A 20,283-nucleotide genomic window follows, 5' to 3' on the forward strand; every position below is an offset into this window, starting at 1 on the left:
TAGAAAATGAGCAATAATAATGTTATAATTTTTGTTTTGTTACTATAAATTTCATACTTTAATTCTGTATTAAATATATAAGGAAAATATTCTCAAAATCGGGCTTCATCTGGGCAGATGGCAAAGTTGATTTATTTCTATTTTTACCCAATTTCTCATTACCATTTCTCTCTCATCAAAAGAAATATTTAAAAAAAAATACTGCTATTATCTTGTACACAACTGTTAAACTTAAAATTTTCTTTTTCTACCAACAAATTATACAAATTAAATTTCCTTTTGAATGCGCGCAAAAAGAAAATAAAAAAAGCTTCTTTTATTTCACATTCCTATAAAAATCAATGTTTAACGAAAAAAATTTTCTTTTTTCTACACAACATCAAAAACTAAAAAAAAATCGTAAAAAAATATAACAAACAAAAGGTGCCGCTGTTCAAAGTGCCACACGTTCGCCGGCATTCAACAAAGATAAATATTTTACTTTGTTGGTACTGGATGACCACAATACAGACTGGTCGAAATATTTCCGTGGTAAACGTTTACATGGCGATTATGATATACGTGTCGAACAAGCTGAATTTAGGGTAAGTTGCAATAATAACAACAATAATGTATACAATAACAAGTGGATATTGGCATTTGTTGCCTTTAAATACATATCAGTTATACAACTTGCATACATATGTAAATTATAAATATTTTGTAAGGTTTTAAAGAATTACTTATAATATATATTGACTTTATAAACATAGGTTTAATAAACATACATATTCCATAATGGATTTGTTTTATTATTAATTGTTAATATTTTTATTATTCCTTAAGGATATCACTTTACATGCTAGTGCTGAATCTGGTCCCGTCGTAACAATGGAAGTTTATAGAGGTGATTCAAGGGTAAGTTGAAAATATTTTACATTTCTAACAATAACTTTTAAAATAGAGTACTTTTTTAGGATTAAACGTATTAAATTACTTTTCGACTATATTTTCTATTGACAAGTCTATTCAATAGTCTATGGACCAACCCATTGACTTGTCTATGGACTAGTTCATTGACTAGTCCATGTACTAGACAATTTACTAATATGTGGTCTAATCTATTGCATAGTCTGTGAACTAGACTATTTACCCTTCTATGAACCTATTGACTAATCAAGAAATTAGTCTCTGGAGTAGCCTATAAACTAATCTATGCACTAATTTAGCGACTAGTATATGCAGTAGTCTATGGACTAATCTAGGGACTAGTCTGTTTATTACTCTAAGCAACAGTCAATGGACTAGTCTATTGATTAGTCAAAGAACTATTCTAAAGATAAGTCTATTGACTGGTGTTTAGCCTAATCTAGGGACTAGTCTATGGACTAGTCTATTTACTAATCTAACGACTAGTCTATTGACTAGTCTAAGGTCTAGACTAGTGTATGGTCTAGTCCATAGACTAGTCTAAGGACTAATCCATTGACAGGTCTTGAGTCTAATTTATGGACTAGGCTATTGCCTAATCTAGAAACTAGTCTATGGCCTTGATAACTCTATTAACTAGTCTATGAACTAATATAGGAACTAATATATTGACTAGTCTATGAACTAGCCTATAAACTAGCCTATTGACTAATCTAGGGACTGGTCCATGGAGTAGTCTATGAACTAGTCTAAGCACTAGTTTATGGACTAGTCTATTGACTAATGTAAGAACTAACCTATGGACTAATCTAAGGAATAGCTATCCTATTGACAGATCTAGGGACTGGTCTATGGAATAGTTTATTAACTAGTCTACGAACTAATTTAGAAACTAATCTATGGACTAGTCTATTGCCTAGTCTATTAACTACTCTATTGACTAGACTATTTACTAGACTATTGACTAGTCTAGAGACTAGTTTAGGGACTAGTCTATTGACTAGTAAATTGATTAGTCAATTGACTAGACTATTGACTTATCTTTTGACTAGTCTAGAGACTAGTTTAGGGACTAATATATTGACTAGTCTATGAACTAGCCTATAAACTAGCCTATTGACTAATCTAGGGACTGGTCCATGGAGTAGTCTATGAACTAGTCTAAGCACTAGTTTATGGACTAGTCTATTGACTAATGTAAGGACTAACCTAGCTATCCTATTGACAGATCTAGGGACTAGTCTATGGAATAGTTTATTAACTAGTCTACGAATTAATTTAGAAACTAATCTATGGACTAATCTATTGACTAGTCTATTGACTAGACTATTGACTACATTATGGCCTTGTCTATTGACTAGTCTATTCACTGGACTATTGACTAGTATATTGACTAGTATATTAACTAGTCTATTGACTAGACTATTGACTTATCTATTGACTATCTAGAGACTAGTCTAGGGACTAGTCTATTAACTAATCTAATAACTAGCCTATATACTAGTCAATGGACTTCTCTATTGACAACTCTATTAACTTGCCTATGGAATAGTCTCATGTCTAGTCTATAGACTTGTCTATTGAATAATCTAAGGACTAGATAATATACTAATTTAAGGACTAGTCTATGACCTAGTTTATGGACTATCCTATTGACTGATCTGGGGACTAGTCTATGGAGTAATTCATTGACTAGTCTATGATCTAATCTAGAGACTAATATATTAACTAGTCTAAGGACCTGTCTATTGACTAACCTAAGGATTAGACTATTGACTAGTCTTTTGTCTAGTATATTGACTAGTTTTTTGACTAGTATATTGACTAGTCTATTTACTAATCTAGAGAATAGTCTATTGTCTGATCCAAAGACTAGTCTAAGGACCAGTCTATGGACTACTTTATAGTCTTTGGACGAGACTTTAAACAAGTCCTTCGGCTAATCTATGAACTTGTTTATTGACAGTCTATGGAAAAGTTTTGGACTAGTTTATTGACTAGTTAATAGTATAGACTATTAAGTTAACTAGTTTGTCCAGTATATGGTCTAGTCTTGTGCATACATATATGAATGTAAATGCACTTGTTTAATCTATGGACTAGCCTTTTGGCTAATCTATAAACTACTTCATTAACTGGTCTATGGACTACGATTTAGTTTATTAACTACTCTATGGATTAGTTAGTATATCTTCTTTATGTCACTTATAACTTTTAACAACTCCTTCACAGATTCCTCGCATGTTTCGACCAGATTTTGTACTCATACGTCAACCACCGCGTGATGGATCCAACGATTATCGTTCAACAATTTTGGGCTTGAAATATGGAGGAGTGCCTAGTATTAATTCATTGCATTCCATCTATCAATTCCAGGTAAATAAAATAAACTTTTAAACAATGTTATTTTATAAATATTAATAAAACCACTTTTATTTAAAGGATAAACCTTGGGTTTTCGCTCATTTGCAACAACTACAACGTCGCATGGGCAAAGATGCTTTTCCTTTAATCGAACAATCATTCTTTCCTTCAGCCAAATATTTGGTAAGTTTTAAATTTAAACTTTATTTTTAAAACAGAGATAAAATCGCATAATATATATAGTTCATATATAATAACATATCAAATCCGTTAATCATAAAGGTAACAATGGTTTCTTAAGCACTTTTATGTTCCTTCCATAAACCATTTATAAATAGTTAATAAACATTTATGAATAACGGCATTAATCTGTGATTAAAACAAACAACTTAAAACTTAATTAAACTTAAAACTATTTTAACAGTAAATATACATAATTTAACTTACAACTAAAACATAAATTAATAATTAACTTCGAGCAAAATTTACAAAATACAACGGTATTAGATTATATATGACACTGTAAATTCCCAAAAAAAACGAAATCATGGATTTGACATGCATTCATCATATAAAGGCGTTCTTCTCCAACGACATTGTCTAATAGGACCCTCAGGTGTACGATATGTTGAAGGCATGCAAGCACTAAACTCAGTTTCACACTTAGCCATAGGAGACCATTTGCAACCGGTATCGGTTTCGGTATGAACCAAACAGCTATTACCAAAACAGGTTTTAACCTAAAATAGATATAACAAAAACACAAATTTTAGATTCTCTATATTAAAACATTTCTATAAATATTCTTTCACTTACCTCACAACCACATGCCTTACGATAAACACCCGAGAATCCTTTTCTCTCTATAATGCTCATTTTCTGATACTCTTTGACATAATTACATAAACTCAATTGAGCTCCCCGACCGGCTATAACATACAATTTGCCCAATATCAAATTAACACCACACATACTGTCCTCGAGCGGTGTAAGTACACGACCATGTCTCAATGTTTTATGACCTTCGGGTGTCATCTGTTGTTTATAAATATGAAAAAAAAGATAAAAAGATTATCAGCATTTTATATTGGGATTATAAACTTAAATAAAGAAACTTAAAAACAAGTGAAGTTCTCTTATAAATAGTATATAATGAAGATTACTAGTAGTGTAAGTTGTATAAGTCTACAACTACTATTGAGCGTGTTGATTTATTTACCTTGTAGGATTTTTTTATTTCCACTTTATAGGCGGCTTGATGTTTAACCAAACGTGTAGATTTGCGCAGGACACGTACAACCACAACTACAAATAGGAGAATCAAAGAAAAAAAGAAGAGATAACAAGTTGGTTTTAACTGACATTATTCAAAGGGCTTGTAAAAAATTTTAGTTCAAAGTTTTTTTTTCTCATTTTTTATTTAAATTAAATATAAGTTTTATACTTATACTCCTTGTATTTTAATGTTTTGAGTTACGTCAATGTTATAATAGATATTTACAGTAGTTTCGAATCTTAATTCGAATTAGTTGCTGGTCACTCGATCTATTAATATTAGTTTAGAAGTTTTATAGAAATTGAAATGAACAATTTTTTAAAATAGTTTTTGAATTAATGTTCTATAAGAAAATTTTTAAAAAAGAGACATTTTAGTACATTCTCGAAATTTCAAGAAAAAGAGAATTTCTTATAAATTTCTATAAAAAATTTCTTTGAAAAATGGGAAATTTTTTAAAAATTTTCTATAAAAAAAGGAATATTCCGAAAATGTTCTATAAAAAGAGAAATTTGCCAAAAAATTTTCTATAGAAGGAAAATTTTTTCCAAAATTTTCTATAATAAGAAAAATGTTTCTATAAAAAGGGACATTTTTCTTAAAAAGATAAATTTTTCGTAAATTTTCTATAAAAAGAGAAAATTTTTCAAAAATTTTCTTTTCACTAAAAAAAATTCTAAAAAAGAGAATTTTTCAAAATTTTCCGAAAAAAAGAGAATTTTCCAAAATTTTCTGAAAAAAGAGAATTTTTTAAATATTTCTAAAAACTATCAAAATATTCTTAGACAAAAAGTAATTTTTAAAAAATTTATTAAAATTGTCAAAAAATAGCAAATTCTGAAAAAAAAAATTTCAAAAAGTTCTTATAAGAAAAAAGGACATTCTCGAAAATTTTCTATAAGAAAAAAAGAATGATTTTTTTATATAAACAAGAGAGTTTTTATAATTTTTATTTAAAAAAGAGAGATTTTCGAAGATTTTCTATAAAGAAATAAATTTTCGAATTTTTTTTAATAAAAAAAGAGAGATTTAAGAAAAAATTTCTATAAAAAAGAGAGATTTTTTTATATAAAAGAGAGAAATTTTCGAAATTTTTCTTTAATAAAAAAAGAGAGATTTTCGAAAATTTTCTGTAAGAAAACGGAATTTTCGAAAAAGATTTTTTTAATAAAAAAGGAGATATTTTATAAAAATTTCAATAAAAAAAGAGAAATTTTCGAAAAAAAAAATTATAAAAGAAGAAAAAATTGCGAAAAGTTTCTATAAAAAAGAGAAATTTTTTATACAAAAAAGAAAAATAATGTTTCTATAAAAAAGAGATTGTTGAATATTTTCTATAAAAATGTGAAATTTTAAAAATTTTTTCTATAAAAACATAAATTTTCGAAAATGTTCTATAAGTAATTTTCGAAAATTTTCTATAATAAAAAAGAGGAATATTTGAAAGTTTTCTATAAAAAAGAGAAATTTGTATAAAAGAGATGTTTGTATAAAAAAAGTAAAAATTTTTTTAATAGAAATTTTCGAAAATTGTCCAAAAAAATGTCTCTTTTTTATAGAAAGTTACGAAAACTACTCTTCTTTATAGAACATTTTCGACAATTTCACTTTTTTATAGACAATTTTCGAAAATTTTCTATAGAAAAGTTAATGTTTTTAAAATAAGAGACTTTTTAGAAAATTTTGAAAAAAGAGTTCGTAAAAATTTCTAAAAATTAATTTTTTTTTAAATATATTTAAATTTAAATAAAATTTTTTAAATATATAAATAAGAATTTTAAAAAAGAAAATTTTTTAAAAAGTTCTAAAAATAGAAATGTTAAAAAATTTTGCATAAAAAGATTTATTTAATAAAGATAGGTTTTTATTGAAATTTTCTAAGAAAAAGTGAATTTTAATTTTTCTAAGTATTTCGAAATTTTCTAAGGTGAGTTATAAAAAAAGTAAAAAAATTTCTGAAAATTTATTACAAGAAAGATTTTTTACGAAAATTTTCTTTAATAAGAGAGAAATTTTCTGTTTTTATAAAAAAAAGGAAAATCTTTGTAAATTTTATATAAAAAGTGAAATGTTCGTAAATTTTCTATGAAAAAGAGAAATTTTTGAAAATTTTCTATAAAAGCTTTATTTTTCGATAATTTTCTATAAAAAGAGAAATTGTCGATAATTTCTATAAATTTGTGAAACATTCTATAAAAAAGAGAAATTTATTTAATATTTTCTATAGAAGGAGATATGTTCTATAGAGACAGTAATTTTGGACAATATGAAATAATGGACCGATTTTAACCATTTTCAATAGGCTTCGTCATAAGAAGAGTATGTGCAAAAATTTCATCAAATTATCTTGAAAATTGCAACCTGTAGAGTGCGCACAAGGTTTACATGGACACACAGACGGACGGACATAGCTAAATCGACTCAGAAACTGTTTCTGAGCGAATTGGTATACTGTAAGGTGTAGCACCAATATTTTTGGGCGTTACAAACATCAACACAAACGCATAAAACCCTGCCCACTATAGTGATGTAGGGTATGAAAAGAGTATCTTTACTTCGTCACTATTCGACCGGTTATTGAAAATTAAAGCTGTACCGCAAATATCATTTAACATCTGTCATTATCTATAAAATCATTTAACCAATAACAGTGATTACTTACCAAACAGGTTTGGTACAATTACTCTTAATCAATTATATGTTTAAACGATTTATAGTAATAAATTAATATTTAATATAATTATTCAATCATATAAAAAGTACATCAATCAAAATTTTGAATTTCAATATAAATAAATAAAATAAAACAGTTTAATATTACTCACCATAATCTGCATTACAATAGCTGGTTTGAGGATGAGCCGGCATACAGGAGCAGGCCATAGAGGGGGTAGAATAAAATGTCAAAACGGCCAGACAGGCCAAAGTTAAAAAGCTTAAATATTTGGAAAAATGCATAATGGCAGCAACTACAAAAAAAGGAAATAAGAGAAATTATATTATTTTTTAAATTAAATTTAAGATTTTTTGTTTAGTACAACAATAACAAAATGCTAAAGAAATTTAATATTTTTTGTATAAATTTATCAACCCACACAAACTTGTTAGCAGAAAACAGAAAAACTGTGTTAATTAAACTGTTTAAAATAATTCAAATGCACTTGTAAACTTAACTTGTCCGTCTGGCTGTTTGTTTAAAACAAAAAATGTATTTTGCACTAAATTATTAACAAACAACATTTAGTTTTAGTTCATTTATTATTTGTAGTTTTCTAAAAGCATCTTCTCACATCACTTAACAAGAAAACAAAAATTGTAAAAAAATGCAAATAATGTAAAAAAAAAACGAATAATAATAAAAATTGTGACACTTTTGGTTTTTAAATGAGCAAAAATCAAATGACGGAAAATATTTAAAATCTATTTGAGAAATTCACGTGTGTAGTGAGGTTTTAAGAGTTACATTAGCACAGTGTAACGTAAGGGTTTTATGAGAAATAGTTGGTTGTTATTTTAATCAGTGGAATCATTAAATTTTATGACATAAATTCCCAGAAGAGGACAATTTTCTAATGAATTAAATTTTTATAACAGATTTAGCTGATATTACAGAACTAGTTCTATAACTAGTTCTTGGGGGTTACTCCACCCCCTCTCATTCAAACATTTTACATAAAGAAGTTCTACCGTTCATTAATCAAGCTAAAGTTTGGTAGGGATTTATTGGCATTTTGTAACAGGTCTCCCAACTAACCCGTTTATTACATGTTCTTGACCTTTATCTGGTTAACAGTAAAAATATACACAACTTGTTTCATTATTTATTAAAACATGTTTGAAACTGTCTTTAAACATATTTTAATTTATAACAATAATTAATTATAAATCAGTTGTTTTTTTTTTTTAATAAAAAGCTCAATGCCCCAAAGTTGAAAAAAACATTACAAATCTGTTTAATATTTCAAACACCCACCATAAAATACAAACCAAATGATAAATCTCTTACAAATGCTAAAGATTTGAAAACACAAAATAAATTTATAACACACTGACTTGTTAACAATTTGTATGATTTTTTTTCAAAACATGTAATTTGCATGATTAATAATGTTGATGAATAAATATAATAATAATAATAATTACCTTCTGCAATATAATTTCCACATAAAATATGTGTTACTAATAAACCAAAACTAAAACTGCACTCAAATAAAATTAACTTTAACATTTTCATATTTAATTTACATGATGTCATTTAATATTTACAATTATCAAGAATTTTAAATGTGCAATGTTTAGTAAAGATTACATTTAAACAAATAGATTAGTTTCCTTTTTGTTTTTATTTTTATATTATTTAAATGATAAGAATGTTTAGATTACTAAACAATTTGAGCAAAATTTTTACATTAGTTCATCTTTTTTAAAAAATCTTATAAAGTTACTAAATACCCTTTTAAAATAATACAAATGGTTATTTTCTAAAATTCAGCAGATCAATCCAAAAACTATAAATAAAGACATTTAAATTTCAATTTTTTTATAGAGAAATTTTCAATGACTTTTTGTAAAAAGAGAATTTTTTGTAAATTTCAAAAATGCAGTTCTAGTTCAGTTCTAGTTCTATTCTAGTTCTATTCTAGTTCTATTCTAGTTCAGTTCTAGTTCAATTCCAATTAAGTTCTAGTTCAGTTTTAGTTAAATTCTAGTTCAGTTCTAGTTCAGTTCTAGTTCAATTCTAGTTCAATTCTAGTTCAATTCTAGTTCAGTTTTAGTTCAGTTCTAGTTTAGTTTAAGTTCAGTTTTAGTTCAGTTCTAGTTCAGTTCTAGTTCAGTTCTAGTTCAGTTTTAATTCAGTTCTAGTTCTAGTTCAGTTCTAGTTCAGTTCTAGTTCAGTTCTAGTTCAGTTCTAGTTCAGTTCTAGTTCAGTTCTAGTTCAGTTCTAGTTCAGTTCTAGTTCAGTTCTAGTTCAGTTCTAGTTCAGTTCTAGTTCAGTTCTAGTTCAGTTCTAGTTCAGTTCTAGTTCAGTTCTAGTTCAGTTCTAGTTCAGTTCTAGTTCAGTTCTAGTTCAGTTCTAGTTCAGTTCTAGTTCAGTTCTAGTTCAGTTCTAGTTCAGTTCTAGTTCAGTTCTAGTTCAGTTCTAGTTCAGTTCTAGTTCAGTTATAGTTCAGTTCTAGTTCAGTTCTAGTTCAGTTCTAGTTCAGTTCTAGTTTAGTTCTAGTTCAGTTCTAGTTCAGTTCTAGTTCAGTTCTAGTTCAGTTCTAGTTCAGTTCTAGTTCAGTTCTAGTTGAGTTCTAGTTCAGTTTTAGTTCAGTTTTAGTTCAGGTCTAGTTCAGTTCTAGTTCAATTCTAGTTCAATTCTAGTTCAATTCTAGTTCAATTCTAGTTCAGTTTTAGTTCAGTTCTAGTTTAGTTTTAGTTCAGTTTTAGTTCAGTTCTAGTTCAGTTCTAGTTCAGTTCTAGTTCAGTTCTAGTTCAGTTTTAGTTCAGTTCTAATTCAGTTCTAGTTCAGTTCTAGTTCAGTTCTAGTTCAGTTCTAGTTCAGTTCTAGTTCAGTTCTAGTTCAGTTCTAGTTCAGTTCTAGTTCAGTTCTAGTTCAGTTCTAGTTCAGTTCTAGTTCAGTTCTAGTTCAGTTCTAGTTCAGTTCTAGTTCAGTTCTAGTTCAGTTCTAGTTCAGTTCTAGTTCAGTTCTAGTTCAGTTCTAGTTCAGTTCTAGTTCAGTTCTAGTTCAGTTCTAGTTCAGTTCTAGTTCAGTTCTAGTTCAGTTCTAGTTCAGTTCTAGTTCAGTTCTAGTTCAGTTCTAGTTCAGTTCTAGTTCAGTTCTAGTTCAGTTCTAGTTCAGTTCTAGTTCAGTTCTAGTTCTAGTTCAGTTCTAGTTCAGTTCTAGTTCAGTTCTAGTTCAGTTCTAGTTCAGTTCTAGTTCAGTTCTAGTTCAGTTCTAGTTCAGTTCTAGTTCAGTTCTAGTTCAGTTCTAGTTCAGTTCTAGTTCAGTTCTAGTTCAGTTCTAGTTCAGTTCTAGTTCTAGTTCAGTTCTAGTTCAGTTCTAGTTCAGTTCTAGTTCAGTTCTAGTTCAGTTCTAGTTCAGTTCTAGTTCAGTTCTAGTTCAGTTCTAGTTCAGTTCTAGTTCAGTTCTAGTTCAGTTCTAGTTTAGTTTTAGTTCAGCTCTAGTTCAGTTCTAGTTCAGTTCTAGTTCAGTTCTAGTTCAGTTCTAGTTCAGTTCTAGTTCAGTTCAGTTCTAGTTTCTATAAAAAAGATAAATTTTCAATAATTTTCTCTAAAAATATAAAAAAGAGAAAATTTCGAAAAAAAATTTCTATAAAAAAAATTTTTTAAAAATTTAAAAAAAAATATAAAATAAAGAATTTTTTGTACATTTTCTATAAAAAAAGTAATTTTTGAATAAGTTTTATACAAAGTGGATTTTTTTTATGTGAATGTTTTGAAAATTTTCTATTAAAAATAGAATTTTTTTAAAATTTTCTATAAAAAGTGAAGTTTTATAACAATTTTCTAGAAAAAATGATTAATTTTTGGAAATATTCTATAAAAAATAGAATAGAAAATAAATTCTCTTAAATAAAGAAATGTTTGAAAACTAAATTTTTAACGATACTTTTATAAAAAGGAAAATTTTGTCTTAAAAACTTCTTTAAACATTTTTACTAAATGTAAATGTTAACCAAATGGGAAATTTTGTTCCATTAATTCCTGCTATGAAAACCCTAGTTGTTTTACAACAATTAATAAGACTTTAAAGCCAAAAAAAAAAAAAAAATTAAACCAGAAATCTTTTATTAAAATCTGGCAAATATTTTGATTGTTTTATGACAGTTTTTTTTTTTATAAACGATTAAACGTGTTGTTTGGTGTTTTTGGCAGCTCGTTTAAAGAACAAAACCAATAAAAAATAATTCCCAAAACAAAATATAAATAAACAAAAGTCTATTAAAATTTAATATTTTTAATTCTATAAGCAAAAACTTTTTATTAAACAAAAAATAAACAAAATGTCTGCATGTGTTTTTTGTTTAAAATATTGTCCCCAACATAAACAGAATTTGCACAATTAACAACGGGGGCTGTTTAACCAAATAAATGAACATTAAAACGCCATATGATACTTTTATATAGCAGCTCCTGGTCAGCATTTAAAAAGGGGAGCAGTCGTAGTTTTGTGGCTATTTAATTTTGCCAATGATATTTATTGATTATTGTTTATGCTGTTTATCAATGTTTTTTTTTTTTTTTTGGTTTCATTTAATGTTTTTCTCTTTTATATTTATCACAAAATTAGTAAATGTATTATAAAAATATTCAAGTTCAGTTCATGTTCTTTTTTTATAACTTTATGAGCCTCCTAATTGTGGTAATTTGATCTATGAATGGCACTAAATTGTTGTTGTTATTGTTGTGTAGGAAATTATAAATAATGTTTTCATATTAAATAATTAAGCTGGAAAACATAATTGGTGGCTGTTTTTTTTTTTTTTTTTTGGTTGGTTCCATTATGTTGGTATTTATGTATGTGTTTAGTGGGAGGAACAGGAGAATGTAAAATATAATTTACATTAGCTGCTAAAAATTCATTAATATTGTAGGCTTTTACGATGTCAGTTAAAATGTTAAAGATTTGTAAGCAGTTTTTAATGAAGTAAATTGTTTCAAATTTAATTTAAAGGAGCAGCTAATTGTACATTTATGAGCCTTTAGAGAATAAAGTTATGAAACATGTAAGCATTAAAAAAAAAAAAACTTGATTTCTAAGGAAATTAATTTTATTGTGATGGAAACGAAGAGAAAAGAAAAACAGCAACCATTTTATAAAGACATGTATTACACAGAAGTTGTCAAGTAATGGGTGGTTTTAATTATAAAACTTTCGAAAAATGGAAAATTTTTGGAGGTGCATACATTTAAAGAATATAATTTTTGAAAAACATCTATAAAACTAAATGAAAATTTTCCCAACAAAAGAAAAACAAAATTTTTTATAAATTTTTCATAAATATGAGAAATTTTCTAAAATTTTATTCGAATTTTCAATTCTAGTTCAGCTCCAGTTCAGTTCTAGTTCAGTTCTAGTTCAGTTCTAGTTCAGTTCTAGTTCAGTTCTAGTTCTAGTTCAGTTCTAGTTCAGTTCTAGTTCAGTTCTAGTTCAGTTCTAGTTCAGTTCTAGTTCAGTTCTAGTTCAGTTCTAGTTCAGTTCTAGTTCAGTTCTAGTTCAGTTCTAGTTCAGTTCTAGTTCAGTTCTAGTTCAGTTCTAGTTCAGTTCTAGTTCAGTTCTAGTTCAGTTCTAGTTCAGTTCTAGTTCAGTTCTAGTTCAGTTCTAGTTCAGTTCTAGTTCAGTTCTAGTTCAGTTCTAGTTCAGTTCTAGTTCAGTTCTAGTTCAGTTCTAGTTCAGTTCTAGTTCAGTTCTAGTTCAGTTCTAATTCAGTTCTAGTTCAGTTCTAGTTCAGTTCTAGTTCAGTTCTAGTTCAGTTCAGTTCTAGTTCAGTTCTAGTTCAGTTCTAGTTCAGTTCTAGTTCAGTTCTAGTTCAGTTCTAGTTCAGTTCTAGTTCAGTTCTAGTTCAGTTCTAGTTCAGTTCTAGTTCAGTTCTAGTTCAGTTCTAGTTCAGTTCTAGTTCAGTTCTAATTCAGTTCTAGTTCAGAAAAATTCCCAGAAATAATTTCAAATATTTGCTTTAATGAATTAATACTAAAAATTCAGAAAATCCATTATTTAAAGGAAATAAGTAATTTGTGTATGTACAATAAATATTTAAAGAAAATTGTAATAATTAAAGATACAATAATGATTCATTCCATAAACTGCATTAACAATTTCACTAGAAAGTTAAATATTGAAACAGACATACTACGTATGTGTAAAGAACATGTGCTTAATTTAAAATATAATTAATTTAAAAAATACCTTCTTCTCTTTTTACAAATAAAAATTCAAATTCAAATGCTGGCTACACCATAAATTGTTTAAGCACAAAAGCAATTAAGGCTTGACTAATTATGAATATGATTTATTATGTAAACTAAAGAAAGAAAAAAAGAAGAAAAAACCATAAAAAAGGAAAACAAATTGTATATAAAAACATAAATATAAAACCAATAACCAAGACAAAACAAAAAAAAAATAAATAAAAAAATTGCAAATACAAACGATTACTAAATAGCAATGAGAAAAACACTTGAATAAATAAATGAATAAATAAAATTTTAGACAAATAAAACAGATAAATAAATAATACAAATCGTTCCAAATTAAAACGTAAGCTCAATAAAACAAAATTTATTCAAAATTGGCAACAAAATTGAGTCAACACTTAAAAAAAACAACATATAGAATCACACGCGCACACATTCACAAACATTTACATATTTGAATTTGTTTTATTTTATTGTATTTTGAAAATAACCGCCACCAAGACGTATGAGTAACAAGCAAATATTTAAAATTTCTTTAAAATTTTTTAAGATAAATGTTAAAAATTTTGCGGTTTTCTGGCATGTTGCTGGTGTGTAAATATTTATTTTTATTTTGCTATAATAATTTTCTTTTTTAATTCATTTAAATTAAACCATAATGTTTACTTTTTCATTTCTTCGTCATTCTTTTATTTACGCCGAAAATTACGTTAAAAAAAACAAACAAACCAAAAGAAATATTGTCACAGCAAAATAATAAACAACGAACACAAACTGTGTGCTTTTTGCTTTTTTATACAAATTGTTGCTAATCCTATAAAAAAAAAAACAACAACAGCAGCAACAACAAATGTTTTTACACTAAAAATAGACAATTAATTATTGGCAGTTTATGTGGAGCTTTATTGTACAGTGTCTATCAGAATAAAAGAGAGCGTAACGAAAATATTACAAAATTTACATATTCGAAAAACTTCTTTAAATATGGAAAAAAACTTAAAATTTTCTATAAAAGAGATTTTCAAAAATTTTCTTTAAAAAAGTAAATTTTCGAAATTTTTTTAATAAAGGCAAATTTCTATAAAAAGGGATATTTTCTATAATAATTAAAAAAAAAATTGAGAATTTTCTTTAAAAAATGATACATTTTTTAGATTTTCTATTAAAAGTAAAATTTTCCTGAATTTTTTATTAAAAACAGAAATTTTTTATAAAAAAATAAAGTTTTTGAAATTTTTTTTTTTAAAAAAATTAAAAATTTACGAAAGATTTTCTATAAAAAAGATAAATTTTCGAAATATTTTCTAAAAAAAAGGCAATTTCTAAATAAATGATAAATTTTCGATTGATTTTTTATAAAAAAGAGAAATTTTCAAAATTTTTGATGAAAAGAGAAAACTGAACTAGAACTGAACTGAACTAGAACTGAACTAGAACTGAACTAGAACTCTAGAACTGAACTAGAACTGAACTAGAACTGAACTAGAACTGAACTAGAACTGAACTAGAACTGAACTAGAACTGAACTAGAACTGAACTAGAACTGAACTAGAACTGAACTAGAACTAGAACTGAACTAGAACTGAACTAGAACTGAACTAGAACTGAACTAGAACTGAACTAGAACTGAACTAGAACTGAACTAGAACTGAACTAGAACTGAACTAGAACTGAACAAGAACTGAATTAGAACTAAACTAGAACTGACCTAAAAAAGAGAAAATTTGGAAATTGTTTCTATAAAAAAAGGAATTTTCGAAAATTTTCTATAAAAAAATGAAAATTTTCTATAAGAATAATTTTTAAAAATTTTCGAAAGATTTTCTGTAAAAAAGAGAAAATTTTGAAGTATTTTCTATAAAAAAAGGAAAATTTCTATACAGAAGATAAATTTTTATAAAAAAAGAAAAATTTTCTTAAGAAAGAAAAATTTTTAAAAATTTTCTATAAAAAAAATGGAAAATTTTGAAAAACAGAGAATAAATTTTTCTAAAAATTTTTATAAAAATAGTGAAATTATCGAAAATTTTCTATGAAAAAATTGAGAAAATTGTCAATAAAAACATTTTTAAACATTTTCTAAAGGAGAAATTTTCTATAAAATGAAAAATTTTCATTTTATAGAAATATAAAAAAGTTAAATTTTCAAAAAATTAATTTTTAAAAAGAAAAATTTTTCGCAATCTTCTATAAAAAAATAAATTTTTGTAAAATTTTCTCTAAAAACGGAATATTCTTTTCTATTAAAAAGAGAAATCTTTGAAATTTTTCTTAAAAAAAAAAAAATTTACTGATCGACAGTTCTATACTAAAAGTAAATTGATCAAGAATCTATATCTCTATATAGATAATTTAGTCTAAAAAGAAACTAAATCGCAAGTTTTCTCAATAAAGAAATTTAAAGGAGTGTTTTCACTATGCATATTGAAAATTGATCGGGAGTTTTCTTATAAACACTTTTATAAAAAAAAAAAATTCAAAATTTTTAAAAATTCCCTTTTTATTTTTCCTTCTCACTGCATGTTTATATGTATGTTTGTCTATAAAAACTCAACCATAACAATAATATTCAATACTTTACTATGAAAATGTTTAAGAATCAAATTGGAAAACACAGAAAAAATCCACAACAACTGAAACAGATACAAAACAGCACATTTGTTTGAGTGGCAAATTTATGAGCCATTTCGAGGTTGTCTTCTTCGGCTGTTTTGAATTTGGACAAAAAAATATATATTAGACAGACACATGATGTAAAAAAGAAAAGTGAACAAGCTACAACACAAACACAACGTCAACAACCGCCCTTTGTATGGCCGAACGAACATTTTTTTCAAAAAGTTTGACGACGACTAATCACTCAAAATCTGTACAAAAGAAGAAGAAGAAAAAAAGCTAAATGAAGATGAGTAACAAATTACAAGAACAAGAATTTCGGTGACCATTGACATATAGATGTAGGCACACATCATGTATAGTCGAACACACATTGGTTTGCATACACTCCCATACATATTTCCTAACACTTACAGACAGACAGTTTTTAATAGAATTCTATCGTTTATAATGCAATTGCAACAAGTGCAATGCACATAGAAAAAAAGGTCAAATGTTGCAAATTTTAGTTTTGACAGCTAGCAATGTTATTTCTATTAAAAGTTTATCCCAAATTTCGAGCATTTTCTTTATATGGAAATTTGGTCGTGAATTGTTTTCAAAACTGAGAATTGATAGCAAATTTTCTTAATACAAAAAAATTATTGTGAATTTTCTCTATAAAGAAAATTGATCGTGAATTTTCTCTAAAAATAAAATCTTTTTGGAAACTGCCTTTATATTGAAAATTTATCGTAACTTTTTTCTATACAAATAATTGATCGTGAATTATGACTTTATGAGAAATTGATCATGTGTGTCTACCTACATGTATTTCTTTCAAAATATTTTATAATGATCTTCTCTATATAGAAAATTTATTGTGAATTTTCTCTATAAAGAATATTGATGGTGAACTTTCACTATATTGATAAATGATCGTGAGTTTTCTAAAAAGTTATTGTATATTGTTTCTATATAAAATGAACATGAAGTGATCTTGAATTTTCACTGTAAAGAAAATTAACATTGAATTTTCTCTATAAAAAAATTTGATCGAGAACTTTATATTAAAAATTTATCTCGAATTTCTAGAATTTTCCTTATATAGAAATTCGTTTGTGAATTTTTTCAATACTTAAAATTGATCGCAAATGTTTTTAATACAAAAAAAAATATTGTGAATTTTCTCTATATAGAAAATTGATCGCGAATTTTCTCTAAAAATAAAATTCTTTTGGAAACTGTCATTATATTGAATATTGATTATAACTTTTTTCTATACGAATAATTGATCGTGAATTATGACTTTATGAGAAATCAATCATGGATTTTTCTCTACACAATAATATAAATTTATCGTATACTTTCCCTATATAGAGAATTAATCGGGAATTTCTTCTATAAAAGATACTTGAACGAGGACTTTCTCTATGTGGAAAATTTATCTTGAGAATTGATCGTATCTGGCAATTGACCCTCAATTTTCTTTAAAAATACTTTATAGTGATCTCTATATTAAACATTTATCGTTAATTTTCTCTTTAAAGAATATCGATGGTGAACTTTAACTATATTTGTAAATGATCGTGAGTTTTCTCTATTCAAATAATTGATCGCAAATTATATTTGTATGAAAAATCATAAATTTACTTAAGCATTCATATTAAAAAGTAATCGTATACTTTCTCTGCAAAGAAAATTAATCGTTAATTTCTTTTATAAAGATAATTGATCGAGAACTTTCCATATGTGAAAAACTTTATATAGAAAATTAAACGGTAAATATGATAAATTGATCATCTATTTTGTCTACAAAATATGTTATAGTGATCTTCTCCATATTAAAAACGTGTCGTGAATTTTCTCTATAAAGAAAATTGATCGTGAATTTTTTCTATAAAGAATATTAAAGGAGAACTGTCACTAAATTTCTCTATAAGAATAATTCATTGTAATTTATATCTGTTTATGAGAAATTGATCACAAATTTCCTCTACAGAAAAATAATTTCCTGAATCTTCTCCTTTTAAAAAATTGATCATGAATATTTTATATAAAAAACAAATTATCGAGATCTGTCACAATACTAAAAATTCTTCGTGAGTTTTCTCTATACAGAAAATTGATCGAGAATTATGTTTCGTTAATCTTCTCTATATAAATATCTTTATATTGGCTATTGATCTTGACATTTCCATATAAAGAAAATTGATCAAAAATTTTTTTGCTATATAAAAATTGATCGTGAAAATCTTGAAATTTATTTATAACAAAAAATATTTCGTGAACATTCTTCTATGTTGAATATTGATCGTGTGTTTTTTCTATGCAGAAAACAGATCGAGAAGTTTTTCTTTATTGAAAATTTATAAATTTCTGCAAAAATTATCGAAAATTTTCACGATATGGAAAATTTATATTGAATAGAAATAGAAAATTGATGAAAAACTTCCCTGATCGATGATCGATAATTTTGTCTATATAGTGAAATAGTGAAAGTTTAATAATATAAATAGATCATAAATTGTCTCTCTACAGAAAATTGATCGATAATTTTGTTTATATAGTGGTAAAAATTTAATAAATAAAATATATATTTTTTTTAATTTAAAAATATATTACATAAAAACACTTTTTGAGTCGAAAATTTAAAAAAATTAGTCATATTGTTAATAACGCCAAAAAAAACATACAATTTGTTTAATATACAAATTCTTATCTTCGAAAAAAGAATTTTTTTTTTTTTTTTTTTGAATTACAAAAAGAACACTCATACATATTTTCAATTATTTCTCATACAAATGAAAACACTCCTTCAAATCACCCACAACAAACATTCATCAAAGCAACAACACTTTCAATTTCACAGTTCAAACCAAATGAAATAAAACACACGCACTTTAACGCAAAAAAAAGTGAGTGTGTGTTTTCACTCTACAACAACTTACCCCAATCAAACAAAATTAATAGTTTTCGATTTGTTGTTTTGTTTTATTATTTTTTATATGTTTTTAAAAAATGTTTTATTTTGTTTCTGGTTTATTTTTAAATCACTCTTAAATCAATTTAAATCCATTCATTTATTTTGAAGGCAGCTTTTCTCCCCCAATTTAAACACTAAAATTGACAAGACACAACAAACACTCACTGTATGCACATTTATTTAAATTTTCAATTTAGAAATAGATAATTTCAATATTTAAAAGAAAATCTAATAAATATTTTATAGATTTTCAAAAAAAAAAAAAAACACATACACACGCAATACAGCAGCAAGGAAAACCGAAGAGCGAAATATTGAAAAAAAAAAAAACTTTTGCGGCAGCAACAACCTCAAAATGTTGTTGTGTTCGCGAAGACTTGACCGTTTTATAAGAAATTCACGACTGAATGAAATTATGAACTGTTTCATTGTTTATACTCATATTGGTTAAAAAAAATTGAAAAAAAAATATAAAAACAAAAAATTCTTACAAGCTACCAAAGACAATTTTATTTACTCATTTAAATGAGGGCAGTCTGAAAAGTTTTTAGGGAGTAATGAAATAAAAATTTATTGAAAATTTCTTTAATTCTAATTTTTAAACTTAATTGAGAATTTTTTTTTAAATAAAAACTTAATCCAAATTTTTCTTTATATAGAAAAAATTTATCAAAAACTGTTCTTTATATAGAAAATTCATAGTGATTATTCTCTTATAGAAAATTTATCGTAAATTGATCATGATCATTTTTTCTCTATAGAAATGGATCGAGAATTATTTCTATAAAATCATATTGTCAATTTACTTTATAGAAAACTGATCGTAAATTTAATTTCTATAGAAAAAGTATTATGGATTTTCTCTTCATAGGGAATTGATCGTAAATTTTCTCTGTATAGAGAAGTGATCGTGAATTTTCTCTTTTTATAGATAGAGTATTATGGATTTTCTCTATATAGCGAAGTGATCGTGAATTTTCTTTTTATAGAGTAAGTAATATTTCTCTATATAGAGAATTGATCGTAAAATTTCTCTTTATAGAAAATTGATCGTACATTGATCATGAATTTTCGTTTTACAAAAAATTGATCGTGATTTTTTCTCTATAGAAATGGATCTAGAATTATTTCTATAGAAACATATTGTCAATTTACTTTATAGAAAACTGATCGTAAATTTTATTTTTATAGAAAAAGTATTATGGATTTTCTTTATATAGGGAATTGATCGTAA

At 25.8% G+C, this 20,283-nt stretch overlaps 2 protein-coding genes across 5 annotated transcripts in view; one reads left to right on the forward strand and one right to left on the reverse strand.

The window, feature by feature from the left end:
* Positions 1-423: 423 nt before the first annotated feature.
* The window catches only part of LOC119611781 (synapsin-like), a gene marked incomplete at its 5' end in the record, with an annotated part of 37,298 nt that continues 17,438 nt past the window's right edge, over positions 424-20,283 (forward strand). The window contains 4 exons of the mRNA XM_037967473.1: positions 424-584; positions 826-897; positions 3,142-3,285; positions 3,352-3,456. Of these exons, the coding sequence (XP_037823401.1) occupies positions 424-584; positions 826-897; positions 3,142-3,285; positions 3,352-3,456 (482 nt within the window). The remainder of the gene's footprint in view (positions 585-825; positions 898-3,141; positions 3,286-3,351; positions 3,457-20,283) is intronic.
* Positions 3,453-19,454, reverse strand: LOC119611771 (tissue inhibitor of metalloproteinase). Of its 4 annotated transcripts, XM_037967459.1 has the most exons (6): positions 19,324-19,448; positions 19,015-19,183; positions 7,375-7,518; positions 4,493-4,578; positions 4,090-4,308; positions 3,453-4,013 (listed from the first exon to the last, which is right to left on the reverse strand). In XM_037967459.1, the coding sequence occupies exons 3-6, from the start codon at positions 7,505-7,507 to the stop codon at positions 3,819-3,821; spliced, it is 633 nt and encodes a 210-aa protein (XP_037823387.1). In that variant the 5' UTR covers positions 7,508-7,518; positions 19,015-19,183; positions 19,324-19,448; the 3' UTR covers positions 3,453-3,818. The 4 variants fall into 4 exon arrangements, with proteins under 4 accessions (XP_037823387.1, XP_037823390.1, XP_037823389.1 ...); XM_037967462.1 differs by having other exon boundaries at positions 19,015-19,454; XM_037967461.1 differs by lacking the exon at positions 19,015-19,183.

Source organism: Lucilia sericata, unplaced genomic scaffold (genome assembly GCF_015586225.1).
Source record: "Lucilia sericata isolate MDLA Ls3-8-SP2 unplaced genomic scaffold, ASM1558622v1 Contig001529F_arrow, whole genome shotgun sequence".
Taxonomy (NCBI): Eukaryota; Metazoa; Arthropoda; class Insecta; order Diptera; family Calliphoridae; genus Lucilia; species Lucilia sericata.

Excerpts from the sequence above, each read along its gene's own strand:
- LOC119611771 (XM_037967462.1), bottom strand. The coding sequence starts at position 7,507 with ATGCATTTTTCCAAATATTTAAGCTTTTTAACTTTGGCCTGTCTGGCC. Across the intron at positions 4,309-4,492 it reads AAATAAAAAAATCCTACAAG|ATGACACCCGAAGGTCATAA; the intron begins GTAAATAAATCA and ends TATAAACAACAG. Across the intron at positions 4,014-4,089 it reads GTAAGGCATGTGGTTGTGAG|GTTAAAACCTGTTTTGGTAA; the intron begins GTAAGTGAAAGA and ends TATCTATTTTAG.